At 40.9% G+C, this 13700-nt stretch overlaps 1 protein-coding gene across 2 annotated transcripts; it reads left to right on the forward strand.

The window, feature by feature from the left end:
* Window positions 1-1415: 1415 nt before the first annotated feature.
* ARPP19 (cAMP regulated phosphoprotein 19) lies at window positions 1416-13147 on the forward strand. Of its 2 annotated transcripts, none has more exons than XM_062628284.1 (3): window positions 1416-1606; window positions 6452-6574; window positions 9859-13147. In XM_062628284.1, exons 1-3 carry the CDS (start codon window positions 1562-1564, stop codon window positions 10027-10029), a joined length of 339 nt encoding a protein of 112 aa, XP_062484268.1. In that variant the 5' UTR covers window positions 1416-1561; the 3' UTR covers window positions 10030-13147. The 2 variants fall into 2 exon arrangements, with proteins under 2 accessions (XP_062484268.1, XP_062484277.1); XM_062628293.1 differs by lacking the exon at window positions 1416-1606 and adding an exon at window positions 3897-4048.
* Window positions 13148-13700: the final 553 nt, after the last annotated feature.

Below are 13700 nucleotides of genomic sequence, written 5' to 3' on the forward strand. Positions count from 1 at the left end.
GTTTGTTCAGTAATTTTCATTAATGATTCTGTGCTCCTTTGTCTTCACAATCTGCTTTAGATGCACATCTCTAAAACACTGACCTAGTTTCTGTATGCTGCTTTCTTGTATTTGAGGCTATTGAAGAACTTGTGCTTTTCCTGAGGTTCTCAATTTGCTTCCCATCCTTCCTCTGCACAGTATAGTTTACATTTGTTCCCTTCAAGAAAAAAAATTGTTAAGGAACTACTGAGTCCTCAAAACTGTCTTCCCCTCACATTAACATCCTAAGAGGTTTAAAAGAAACTCCTGAAGCCTGCATCCTTGTCTGCCATCACTGCTTTGTTCTGTTCCCTTTCAAAACCTATGGTCTTCATCCTTTTCATGATCATTCCTTCTATCTGCTGCTCTGTTTCTTGCACCTCCAGACCATTTCTGCCTGGTTTTGCTAGAAGGAAATGGGGCACACCCACTGCTATCATTGCTTCTTTTATCATTAGGAAACACAATACTAGTGTGTTCTATGATTTTGCTGTGCAATCTGCCCTGCTGTATCCCTTTCTGAACAAGGGATATGCGCATTCCTTGAGTTCTGTGCTACTACACAATCCTCATCTCTGGACAAATCTCTGTTGCTTAAAATGACTCTTCCAACTACTGGTTTGGGGGGCTGTTAGTAAAATTCAGCTGTGGCAAAATCACTGACTTAAAATAGAAGCTGTAGACTTCTTTGATCCGACCCAATCTGTCCTCCTGATCTCAACCGCACAAAGCCTGCCCATGCCCTTCCCTCCTGGGTGTGCAGGAGCCGGTTCACAATCCGTGTGGGTGTGGGCAGGGTCTGCGGCGCGGATGGAGAGCGTGTGCTGGCTCCCAGGGAGAGCTGCGGCGGGAGGGCTGGAGGTCAGAATCACAGGACAACAGCAGAGGTGCCAGGAAAGGACGTTCTGTGTAAGTAACCTAAGTGTGCATTCACTTAACTGAGTATTAAGTAAAAGCTGTAGCTTGTTCAATTCCCGTATTTAGGGATCCCTACGCATTTATTGACAGTGAGCTATTTAAAACCCTCCTCTATGTTCTGAGAGTCCCAGGGAGGTTATTGTTCTGCCAGGAACCAGACAGTGAGAAGCAGACTGAGAGGGAATAAAACACTTCATATACTTGAAACCGTGCTGTTAACAAGTTTCGACGATCTGAGACCTCCTGTCCTGTCAGCTGGCGTCTGGGAGTTAAAGCTCCTCAGGTCAAAGCTGCCGAGGGCCCGAAAGCTCATGTTAACCAACCAGCAAGGCTTTTTCTTGCCTATAGCCGGTGTGGGGCCGCGCCGCGGAGCAGGGTGCCATGAGCATCCCCCAGCACCCGGATCCGCCATCGCCGTAGGGCGCCCGGCACCGGACGTGAAGTCAGGGGGCGGAGACGGAAGCGGCTCCTGAGCGCGCGCGGAGGAAGTGTGGTCCCGGCGGCACTCCGTCCTGCGGGCGGTCGCCATCTTGTGCGGGGGGCGGTGGTAGCGGTGCGCTGCGCTGCGCGGAGGAGCGGCGGTCGCGCCTCCCTCTCCTGCCCGTCCTGCTGCCGCGGCGCCATGTCTGCCGAGAGCCCCGAGCCCGCCTCGGCCGAGGAGCAGAAGGTGGGTGTCCGGCACCCCCAGCGCAGCACCGCCCAGGGCCAGGAGGCGCCCCTCGGGGCTTCTCCCGTCTCCATCCGCGCGGGAGCGGGGCCGCCATGGCCGGGTTTCCCTCGCGCCCGGCTCCCTCAGCCAGGGAAGCCTCGCGGGCCACCGCGGCCTTTCAGGCAGCTTTTCCCGGTGCTGGCCGTGGCCGGAGCCCTTCAGAGCAGCGCCGTGCAGGAGTGCAGGGGTAGCCGGCGGCTTTCTGCAGCCACCATCCGCCGCCGGTTCGGGCGGGATGGAGCTCGGGGCCTGTGGCAGGAGCGGCGGGCCGGGGCTGGAGGCGGAGGAGCGGCACCACCATGTTGGCTTCTGCGCTTAGGGATGTCTGTTCTCTAGTGGATCGCAGGCGTGCGCTGGCCTGGGCGGGCTCATGGCGCTTCTCCGCGCAGGGCGCCCGGCTCTGCCTGCCAGCGCGTACCGCTGACGGGGCCTCGGCTCACAGCCGCGGCGGGAGACGGCGGTAATCCTGTGGGCAAACGCTGGTTTTGCTTTTAGAAACATTTCGGGTTTTGATGTAAGCCGTTTCAGAGGACGGATACCCAAAGCACAATGGCTGTGACCTGTTCTAATGTGGGCCTTTAGAGCGACCAACTGGCAGGGTTGTCTTGTGATGAAGCTATTACGTCATCTCTGTAGTTAATAATTTTACAGTTTAAGTGGGATTTGGCCTCAGGTGACTGTACTGTTAGCAGCTCCCATCTGCGGGCTGTGACGTTAAGAAGTCGTTTGGTTTTTAGTATCGTTATTGCTATGTGGACTCAGTTGCGATCTCCACAGCTATTTCTGACAGGGAGAAGTTATGAAACAAATACTGCTTTGGAGAACGCTGAAAGAAAAAGCTGGTTCTGTTTTAGCTATCAATTATTTGTTTAATAATTCACAGTTTGTAATATGAGTTAGATGTACAAGTAGCGCTTTGAGGGTTAATATGGAAGGATACTATCTCCGTAGGTGCAGTAATCAGAACCAACTTCTGTGGCAGGTCTGTAATCTGCTTTTAAATGCGTGCTCTGCAGCTTGACATAACGTTCATCTTAGGTGGACTGCTGGAGGGATACTGTTCCTGTCTGTTCAAAGCCTGTAAAAATAAGTCCCTGGCCTATGCAGTGCTCCTAGAATAGCTCTGTAATAAGAGCAGAGTAAAACATGTGGCAGCAAGTTTATTGTGATGCCTTCTAGTGTGTTCTGGTGAAGTCAGGTGACTGGCGCTGATTTTGCTAAGTTTCAGACTGAAGTCTTGAAAAGCAGTGCTTATGCATGGGCTTGAAAAATTACCCTCTATCTGACAGGCAGGAGTCCCATACCGGTATGCTAATTAAGTTTTAATCTGATGAGGTGTTCAAGACAAATTAATAACATCAATAAGAAGAATTTGGATTGCTGTGAGTTTATGTCCTGTTAGGATCCTGTGATATCAGTGCTATGCAGTATTAACCTCCACTAAAACTGTTTGTCTGCATAGGCAAAATTCAGTTAATGCTTAGCTCTGAAATATAAATAATCTATTTTGCAGTACTTATATAGATATGCTTAAAAAAAGATGAAGCCCCTAAATGAACTTTGGGACAGCGTTTTCATGACCAGACCTCTTCTAGACTGTCCTACTATGCTTTCTGACGCGTGTGCATGTGTTAAGTGAGAAAGGTGTTAAACAAGAGAGTGATACACATTGAAAATTTGCCAAAGACAAGCGTTTCCTGTTCTCAGTGTGAAAACTCAGGATAGTGGCAGGGGGAAGTTCAACAACAAAGAAACTTTAGACATTGGAGAGCATATGCTTGGGTGACTGACGTTTTTTGCCTTAAAAGCCATATTTTTTCAGGAAGCTGTTGGCGGTGGTGCATTTTGTTTCTAGACTGGCCTTTGCCACATAAGTTGGCTGTAGAGCTGTGCTCTTGTCCCTATTGTTTTCCTATTTTCTGCGTTGCATTTTGTTTAATAATTTTTGCTAAAGAGGATGAACGCTTAATACCAGAATTCTAAAAGCCCGATGGCTCTTTCTTTAGCTGTGCAGTTTAGTTGTCCAACAGATACGGAACTTTATGCTGCTATTACCTCTGTAAAGTTTAAAAGCAAAAGCTATATTTAAATGAGTTAGGTAACTACTGCCTTCCTGGTAGATCCTTTTAATGAAGTAAGCAGACTTCATTAGCTGTGTCAAATTCCTGTAGAGATCTAAAATTATAGCTTTTGTGTGGTTGTTGCTAGGAAGAGGAGCGTGGTACATCTTGACATCCTCCCCCCCAGTCATGTGTTAGTCACTTTTTGTTGCTTCTGTAACTCAACGGAGGATGTTATAAATGTAAGATCAAGCCTTGCTGGCTTGAGTTAAAGCTGTTGCGGCTCAGCAACACATCTCCAGGAGTGCTGAAGACAGTCTAGTCCACAGAAGGATATAAGGTCAGGACATGCATGCAGTGATCTTCTCCAGAAAACTGTCTCGGCAGCCTGTGGTTTAAAATTCTTCTGAGCTGCGAATGAACATAATCCATTTGCTTTCTGAATTCTTCTAATTTCTTGGCACCCCTTGTATCCTTTGGCATGGATTCTGCAGCTTAACTCTTATTTTATAGGAAGAACTCTTGTCTTAACTATTTTTTGAACCTGCCATGGCCTGGTTTTGTTTGATACCCCAAGTCTTTGTGTTGAAATTCTTCCATTCTTGTATTTTTTTTTTTTGAGTCTTAGTTGTTCTTGGTCATCAAGGGTAAGTGGCCGTAGTCTGTATCCTTTTCAGCTGCATTGATGCATAACATGGCATTTTGTGTTTTGATTGTCTGCTGTGTGATGATTTGTGAGCCCTGTGAGTTTGCATAAATGTCTCCTTTGATGCACCATGAATACATATTTATGTAAGCTATTTATTGTTGGCTGGCTGTTCTTAAAAAAAGATAAATCTCCTCTTGGTTAGTATTGGCAAAACATGCCCCCTGAAATGCTTTGCCTGTTGGCTTAGCAGTGAGTACCCAGTGATTCAGCATTAGATGTTGAAAGTAGCTGAAAGGATTGCTTTTGAGAAAATCCTGTCAGTGCCGGCATGATAATAAAGCACAGTAGGAAGGACAGCAGCTGAAGAATGGTCTTCATAACATGTGAAAACAGTGGTCTTGGCTAGTATGATTGTATAGTGTGAAATAGCTCTATGTTCAGTAGTGTCAGGGAGACTTTGCCCTTTATATGTATTTTTGTGTTTTGCATTGTATTGCTTAGCTCTGTTTTCATCTGATAAAAAGCATTGGTTCCTGTCTTCATAAAGGTTTTCTTTAACTGTTCTGACAATTTCCTTGGTAGAACTCTTAATTCAGATTCCCGCTGTATTGTGCAAAGCTCTCTTTCATATGTCTTGGTCTAATGGGGCAGCTAGCCAATGTTACATTCTAAATCTGTTGTTACAACCTTTGCTTTTGAGGCTTCTTACCAGAAATATGTTGAATATTATATAGACTGTTGAGTTTTTATAAAGGAAAGTACTGGAGGTAGGCTAGTGTGGTGGCTCTAGTTCTTTGGCAGCTCTGGTTTAAATAGCTCCCAGCTGCTTGGTGTTCTTGTGCCCCCCCCCCCCCCCCCCCCCGCTTCTCTGCTAACATACCTTTTTGTGCTGCTGCTTGGTTAAACAGACTGTGAAAACTGATCCAAAGGAAACACAGCCCAGTGGGGGGCAAGGTGGTTATTTTTCTGTTGAATTATTTTCTGTAATCCATTCATGTGGAGTACACACAATCATGCTGAATGATTCAAAGGATGGTGACACAGATGGAAAGGCTGTGAAGGGGATGCCTAAACAGCTCTAAGTGCATATGAAATCTTAGTTACAGATGAATGAAAGGCCCTCCTAATTTCAAAGATAATTCTTGTTTCCTGCCTAAAACTAATTCTGTGACTTTGGATGATGATAACAATTCAGCAGTACAGCAGTCAGTGGAAATCAATGTGTATTTTTCCTGAAGTAGCAATGATTTGCATGCAAAACAAAACAAAAGCCTTAGCCAAATACTGGAAAGTAGCAAAACAAGAATTTTGAATGGAAGATACTTTAGAAATGATGTATGAAGTATAATTTCATCTATTACATCAAGTTGCTACATGGACTGGATTAGAGGTCAGTGTTGAAAGACTGGATGAACAAATTGCAGTTTTTTCCCATTCACATTTTACGGTATACTCATAAAATAGGCATTTTATTTTACCTAAATGCACTACCTCATAATTTTAGGATAATTATAGATACATACAAATACAGTATTGTTGCTACTAATATGATAGCAGGCATGTTTTTGAGGCTGAGCAGCTTTAACACTGTTTCACAGTGAATATCAACACATTACAGTTAGAGCAGTTATGCAAACTAGATTGTGGCAATGCATGTGCTAGTCTGTCCGTGCAACTTTATGATCAAATGGGCAGTTGAAAAAATTCCTGTGGCTCTTCCCCAACTCTCAGCATTTGTTTGTTCTTAGTGGAACCCTTGTGTTGACAAAGAAAAAATAAATTTGTTTAGGGGCATTTTTTATCCTTTTTTCTTTTTTTTTTTTCTTCAAAATCAATTTAATTTTGGTACAGGCTGTGAAAGAGGAATGCTTTGATTAGATTTAAACATGTCTCCAGGAAGGGTATCTAAGATGGGAGGCTCAACTCCTACAGTTGCTGTCAGTATTCAGGAGAGAATGTATGAAAAGGTCTAACCAAATAATTATGTTCACTTGGTAGCAGCAGTTGGCTGCTGGTGAATTACTTGTGAAGGGATTCTGCATAAATAGTTCCTTATTGTGTATTTCATTTACAGCATTGCTAATTGTCTTTCAGGAAATGGAGGATAAGGTGATCAGCCCAGAGAAAGTTGAAGAAGCAAAATTGAAAGCAAGATATCCTCATCTGGGCCAGAAGCCAGGAGGCTCAGACTTCTTGAGGAAGAGGCTTCAAAAAGGAGTAAGTTATTCATTGTTCACAGGGTATGGACAAGAAATTCCAAAATCCCTGTATCTCTGTGTTTGGTGTTTGGGTTTTTGTTTCTTTTTCCCCCTGCTCCACAGGTCTTTATGAATAAAAGAGTGCTGAGAAATTTAAATAGTGTCTGTGAAAGCACAAGGAAGACAAATTTTTTTCCACAAAACAAATGGCAGATTGGCAGGATAACTGTTCTACGGCAGCAGTGGCTCTACTGCATTTTATAGGAAAAAATTGAACTTAAAAGCTGGCTCAGTGCTGCTGTGATAGACATCATAAAAGACTTCATAATAAACACTAAAGGTCAGAACCTCACCCCTGTTTTGTACTGATCTTGCCCATTCTTAAGTCCCAGAAATGACCGCTCTTGTTATCCATGTTTTAGCACATGAAAGCTTAGTGTCTGCTGAGTTACACCAAGCACCATCTGACATCAGCGGCTTGAGAATGGTGGTATGATTCTGAATATATACCCTAAGGAAAAAAATAGCGATAGAAGAATGAAGAGTGAGTTCGTATTTCAGTATTGTTACACACTTAACCAGTGTCTCTCATTTTCTTAGTTATTCAGCTGGTTGTTTGGCTGGTTTTATTTTTAGTTTAATTATTCATAAAGGTGTTATGCAATGCCTTCCAGGCACGCTAGAAGCCTGTTCTTGGAATAATCCTAGAATATCACTTCTTCGGATGGTGCTTTTATTGCTGTCATGCTGTTTTCTTTTTTCCTCTTTTTTCCTCCTTTTTTTTTTCACTATTGTCTAGGCCTTTTGAGTGCATGCAACGACTCCAAGTATAAATCCTTCGCAAACGAGCTGTTGGAGTTTGGTGCTGATCTAATTCTGTACTACCTGGTAACATCTCGTGGGAATTGTTAAATGTTTTCTGAAGAAGCCTTCTCTCATAAGTTGGAGCATATGCAGCATAGTTAATGGCTGCTGGGCATGGACAGGTAGATTAGGTGACTCCTTTTGTGCGTTAGGCTGTTAACATGATCAAAGTCAGCCTAAATTAGACTTCAGTGGGTTCAGTGCACATGTAGAGACAGAACGGAGAAGGTTAGTGTGTATTGTAATGGTAATACAGGAAAACAGCATCCACTCCCTAAGGACTGATGACCATAAAGGAATTATGGTTGCTTGCACTTAGTGTAACCATGAGGAAAACTCACCAACAGTAACAATTTGTACAATATCCTCATCTTGATGAAGTGAATGAGGAAGCATTTTTACTTGCTATAGAGCCTGGTGTATTTTGGGCTGCTTGGATTGCTGACGTTTACAATAGAGTGAGGATAGTGAGTATATTTTAGATCATGTTTCTGACATGAAGATACTGGGACAGACATTGTCAGTTCAAAAGGGATGATCAAATACAGGCCATCTATGAAAAGCTAGAGTAAATCAGAGGAAAATACAACAGTAAGTTGAAGGAGGTAATGGACTGATATTCTAACGCATGAAAGATGGTGGGTTTTCTCAGATGTTCTTCTAAATGTACATACTTACCCATAGCCCAGATTTCCTTTGATTTGGCAACTAGGACACACTTTACCCATTGATAATTGCTCTCCAGAAGGAGTTCTGCATTGGGCACGCACACCATTATTATCACACTTTCTCCAGCATAATAGTAGATGAGGGTTGGAACTTGATGATCTTAAGGTCCTTTCCAACCCTAACTACTCTATGATTCTATGAGAACTATGTGATACCAAGTTCCTGTAGAAGGATTCTGTTTGGAGCTCTTGCATGGACAGAAATAGATATCCATTAACAGCAGTAACACATCTAAAGAGGGAGCAGTTCTGTTATTACCTAGTTATCATTTAAAAGTTGCTTTTGGTTGCTGTAGTCTTGAAGGGCAAAATAGGAAAGCCTCTTTCCAAATTAGGTTATGGTATAACTTGGTGTCTGGTCTGCAGATTGCAGTGTTAGAACATTATGGTATAAATAGGGATTACAGCATCTAAAGGACTGAATTGTGAAGGTTTATAAATAAAAGTGTGTGATTCATATGTACTACTGACTGCATGGGAAAACCAGGTTTGGTAACTTAAGGTTGTGGCAGGGAATATTGAAAGCCTTCTTCAGGAGGCCTTGCATAAACACCCATACCTGCTGCCCTTAGATAAAGGCCCGTTAAGTCAGGAGTTCAAGTTATGACTCTCTAACAACTGTTGAACGTTTTGCAGCTGGTTAGTTGTAACAAAAATGAAGAGTATAGTAGTAATATGTAGCCTGGAAGCACTTAAATGTAGCAGGTAGTGATGGCTGCTCAACTGACCTATGAATAAGCCTATATAAAGCGAACTGGGGAGGGTTCTCTCCAGAGTTTGTGATTGTAAGCAGCAGTTGCTAGTGTAAGTCTCCATCCTGAATCTAATTTTTTTGGCCTTATATAACAATTTGGTCAGAATCATGGGTTGCAAGTACCTTAACAATAAATGTCATAGTAAGATGTAAACAAAATAAACTTTTCCTGCAAAGTGTATTAATAAGCAGTTGAAGACTTGATTCAGACCTTGGATGAAATTCTATGCCTCCTCTTACCATGGTGCAGATGAGTCATAACAGTCATTTGGCTTTTGCATCCATAGGTAACTTATTATTTTTGGAATCTAACAGAAAACATTGTTAATGCTAATAAAAATATGCTGAAATAGTAAGGAACACTGCTTTAGAACTTCAAACTTAATGTACTTATTTTTGTATTCAGAAGAAACCTGGAGTGTGGGATAAGAATTTCCTTCACATAGTGGTTTTCTGAAGGACTGCACAGTAGATTTGACTTCGCTAATAATTGGTTTGGGAACTTTAGGGATGGTAGTTTCACTGTTTTAATGTATGCAGATAAGAGGGTTCCTTGTTAGCATGCAGTTTCATGCTGCTTTGATCTTCTGGTATGTTGAAGCAGGCTCTTTTCTCCACCTGCAGTTCATGGATTGTTTGGTTATTCTGTGTAGCAGAACTTGTTTGCTGCAACAAAATTCACAAATGCAAAGTTTCACTCTTGGGAAAGCAGGGGCAAAAGTAATGTGTGATTTTAATGGTATATGTAGAACCATAAGTGTACATTTACCATTACTAATGTTAAGAGTTCAGATACATGTGCCTAATAGTCCTTATAAGATTTTATTTTTAATAAACGTAAAGCTAACTGTGCCAAATCAGGATTTTATAACTGTGTTTAAAATTCAGGGAATATACTTTCTGTGTATGAATTCAGTAAGATTTCGGGCTTTTAAACATATGTGTTTTGTCTTCCAGCAAAAATACTTTGATTCTGGTGATTACAACATGGCTAAAGCAAAGATGAAGAATAAGCAACTGCCTACTGCAGCACCTGACAAGACAGAAGTCACTGGTGACCATATTCCTACTCCACAGGATCTTCCACAGCGGAAACCATCTCTTGTTGCTAGCAAGCTGGCTGGCTGACGAGAACAGCTGAACTGCATGATTATTCTCATTCCTGTTATTTCTCCTGAATAGTTATTTCTCACCCTCACATCCCCCTTTTTCTTTCTTACACTAAGTCATGAGACTGACAGCTTTGCAGGTAGCGATAGCATGTGCTGCTATTGTAAGGGAGTACTGTTAAGAGTAAAACGTTTAGTATTTGAACTAGTTGAGAACAATGCACTGAATAAAAAGGACAAGTTTGGTTAGAGCAATGTAATCTACTTGAAAATGTACATATTTGCCCATTTCCTAGTGTAGGACTGGTTCCAGCAAGTGACATCGCAAGTTTTACTTCTAATGTTTCTGCTTTTGTTATTTCATCTTAATTACAGCATATTTGTATTTAATATAACCTTCAGTTGTGTTGGGTTTTTCTTCCGTGTTTGAGTTTGTTGTCTAAAATAGAGGTTTAGACCACAAGTTGCTAGATGGTAAAGCATGTATTAAAACAAAGACCAGGGCTCTGATTGAATTTTGTTTCTGCTTTTGAACTTGAACGGCCTTAAACCTGTTTCAGCTTTAACAATAGAGTTTTTACTTGGGCAATATTTGCCCATTTGGTGTAACTCTTGTGAATCTAGTGCTTATTGACAACTGCCTGTTGAAGCTGGTATTCTTTTCAGTTCCGTAGCTTAGGACACACTTTTGTTGAAGATGTGAATGAAGTGTGCATGTGCATAGACTGTTGAATTCACTTTTGTGCCATTTTTGTAAATACAATAGTTTTGCACAACCTTTTGCAAACGTCTATTAGTTTTACATTTTAAAAAGCAGATAATGTGCCAATCAAAGCACAAGTGATTCTGTATCTTTCAAAGTCTTGTCCTGAAACTAAGAGCCCAGAATCTTGCTACTGAAAGTTAAAATTGTATACCTGAAATTTGGGAAACACTTTTACACTTGACTAATCCTTACGCTTTTGCAGTTGTATATTTTGATTTTGCAAGTGTCCAGCATTCAAATCTAAATCTGGAGTTTGTACCTGTGTTTGGAGACAAATGCCCTTTCAGTTCAGCAACTCTTCAAGCTTTTAAAGCTGAAATGCTCTATCTAATAACGTGGAAGATGGATAAATGTACTGTTCTAGCGAGTTTTCTGTGTGGCAAACACCAAATCTAGGCTTGCTGAGGTTTGATATGCAATTGTCCTTGGGCTATTTTAGACTTCTAGAAGGAGAAGGCTATAATTTTTGTTTTCTTGGCCTCCTAAAGTGGTAGTAAAATACCTCCTTTTCTCTCTGTTATACAGCAGCCCCTCATTGGCTTTGGAGAAACAAAGAACTGGAAGTGGTATTTATGCAATGACGTATTGAGAAATAGATAACTTTTCATGTCAGAAAATAGGAATGAATTTCAGTTCATCTTCATGATGCAGGTCGTAAGTACTAGATAGCCAAAATACATAGTTGATATAAGGCAGGTAACTTGATGCATTTAAAAGCATGTTTATTTAATGAAATCGGAATACTAAAAGCACAGTATGATCCATAATGCAATTGATTTTCATATAGGTAACCACAGCCTTTATCTTTGGGAGTTTAGAAACTTTTAAGAAGATCAGTTTACTGAATACCTTTTTCTTGAAAGCAACAGTTCTGAAACAGCCTGTTGTAAGCACTAATGTGGGTATTACAAAGCACTCTTAAAGATGCATGTTTTCAGAAGGATGTGCTTTTATTGACGTATTCAGAAAGGTCTTAGAGGATAAAGGACTGCCAGCTGAAAATGCTGGCCCATATCTTGTGTAATGCTCTCTAGTCTAAAGACAAACATAAGAAAATGATCAAGAGAAAATGAATAATCTTAATTTGGTCCTGTTTTGATCAGAACATGGGCAAAGCATTATTGGTGTCTGTGTAATGTCTTCAGTTCAGAGAAGTCATTCCAGATAATTTTGAAATTGCTAACCGGGTTCTCTTCAAGTCTATATAGCACCTTCCTAGTAAATCAATGGGCTCTGTCAAATCTGTCCTGATTCCTCATACTCCACTAGTATTATTAAAAAAAAGTGACTTTTGCAGAACAGGTTGGAGAAATGAACCTACTTGACTTCTTTACATAAGAAAGTAGGCTGGGACAATAGCAGGGAAGCTGGATATATTGAAGCAAACTGCTTTTTATAGATGTTTGTCCTAATGTGAAAATCCCTCTTTATTTTTGTATGTATAAATGAAATTGGAACTTAATGATAGGACTGGGCCTGAAGCAAATTTTGAATAACTTAAGGTGACTTGCTGTGTGTTGTCTGGTGCCACTACTCTAGCTCACAGAAGGTGAGCTTTCTTGATGTTTGGGAAGGTTTCAAAACAAAAAACAGCCATGGAAATTTAAACATTCCACTCACTTAGTTACAACTTAGCTGGTCCTGCTGGTTGGACAGCACAAGCTCTTCTGATGTTCACTCAGTGACTTGCAGCTCTTAATAATACTACAAATTCAGCTCTGAATATATTATCCATGTGTATATTTGAAGTACTGTAATACTAACTAGGTCAATGACTGATTATGAGCCTTCACATCTGACAGACCTCAGCAGCAGGCACAGCTATTTTGGTTCTATACACTGTATAAAACTTAAGTCCTATAATCACTTAACAGTAAATCAAACATGACTGCAAATCGATGCTTACTTGCAGCTTACTCCAGCAAGATAACTCAGCTATCCAAACTTATGTATATAATGTATTATATGAGTTTTACCATTTGATAATTGCCTTTTTCAAAGAAAACCTGTCCACGCTGTAGACTGGCAGTCCCTTTCATATCTTGCCTTTAAAGATAGAAGTGTTTAGTTATTACAGTAGTACTCATGTAGGCTTATAATAGCAGATAGCACCAACGTTTTATTTGAGATAGTTAAGTGGATTAATTACAACTTCACAGATATGTCCCCAAATCTGTAACACCAAAGGCTTCCCTCTCATTGTTCTTGATGTAGTAGGACAGTGTTTGTGTAAAGGCCACAGGAGTACATTTTGTTGGACATACTTACACCCAGTCGAGATGTTAAGGTGATAAAATTGTCAATTGTTCTTTACAAACTTACACATTGTATAGTATACAGAATAAATTGATCTACTTAGTTTTTATTGCAACATGTCTTGTCTTTACTATGGTTTCCTAAAAGATATGGGATACTTCGGTATTCTCCATGGAAAATTTCTGGAACCTAAATCTTGGTACTCTGTATCACTAAAAATACAAGTAGGCTTTGGTTTCTAGTATGTTAGACTACAGAATTACTTTAATGTAATCACATTTATATATATTTCAGTGCTTATTTTTCTAATAAGGCAATTAAAAGCTTATTGTTTGAAAACTCCGTAACAGATGATTGTTTTGGTCCCTTGCACTGAGTGAAGGTGATATCTGGGAATTAGTTTGGCATATAGAAGCTTGCATTGCTAAAGACTATTGGCCTGAATGTGGCAACGTTTTCAAGAAATCAAGATGCTGCAAAAAGTCCAACTAATTTTATATTCGGGTTGACTCAGGTGCTGATCTTTGTGCATCTTGAAGATCCATGTGCTATATTTACACGATTAGCGAGTTGCCAAGGTTGTAGTAACCTTCTGTACTCTGCATCTCTAACTAAGGAGAAAAATGTCTGATTGAAGTAGTGTTATTCAGATACAGTGCTGGGGCAGT

The sequence above is a fragment of the Pezoporus occidentalis genome, unplaced genomic scaffold (genome assembly GCF_034315485.1).
Source record: "Pezoporus occidentalis ecotype Australia unplaced genomic scaffold, CSIRO_AGI_Poc_V1 ctg11, whole genome shotgun sequence".
Lineage (NCBI taxonomy): Eukaryota > Metazoa > Chordata > Aves > Psittaciformes > Psittacidae > Pezoporus > Pezoporus occidentalis.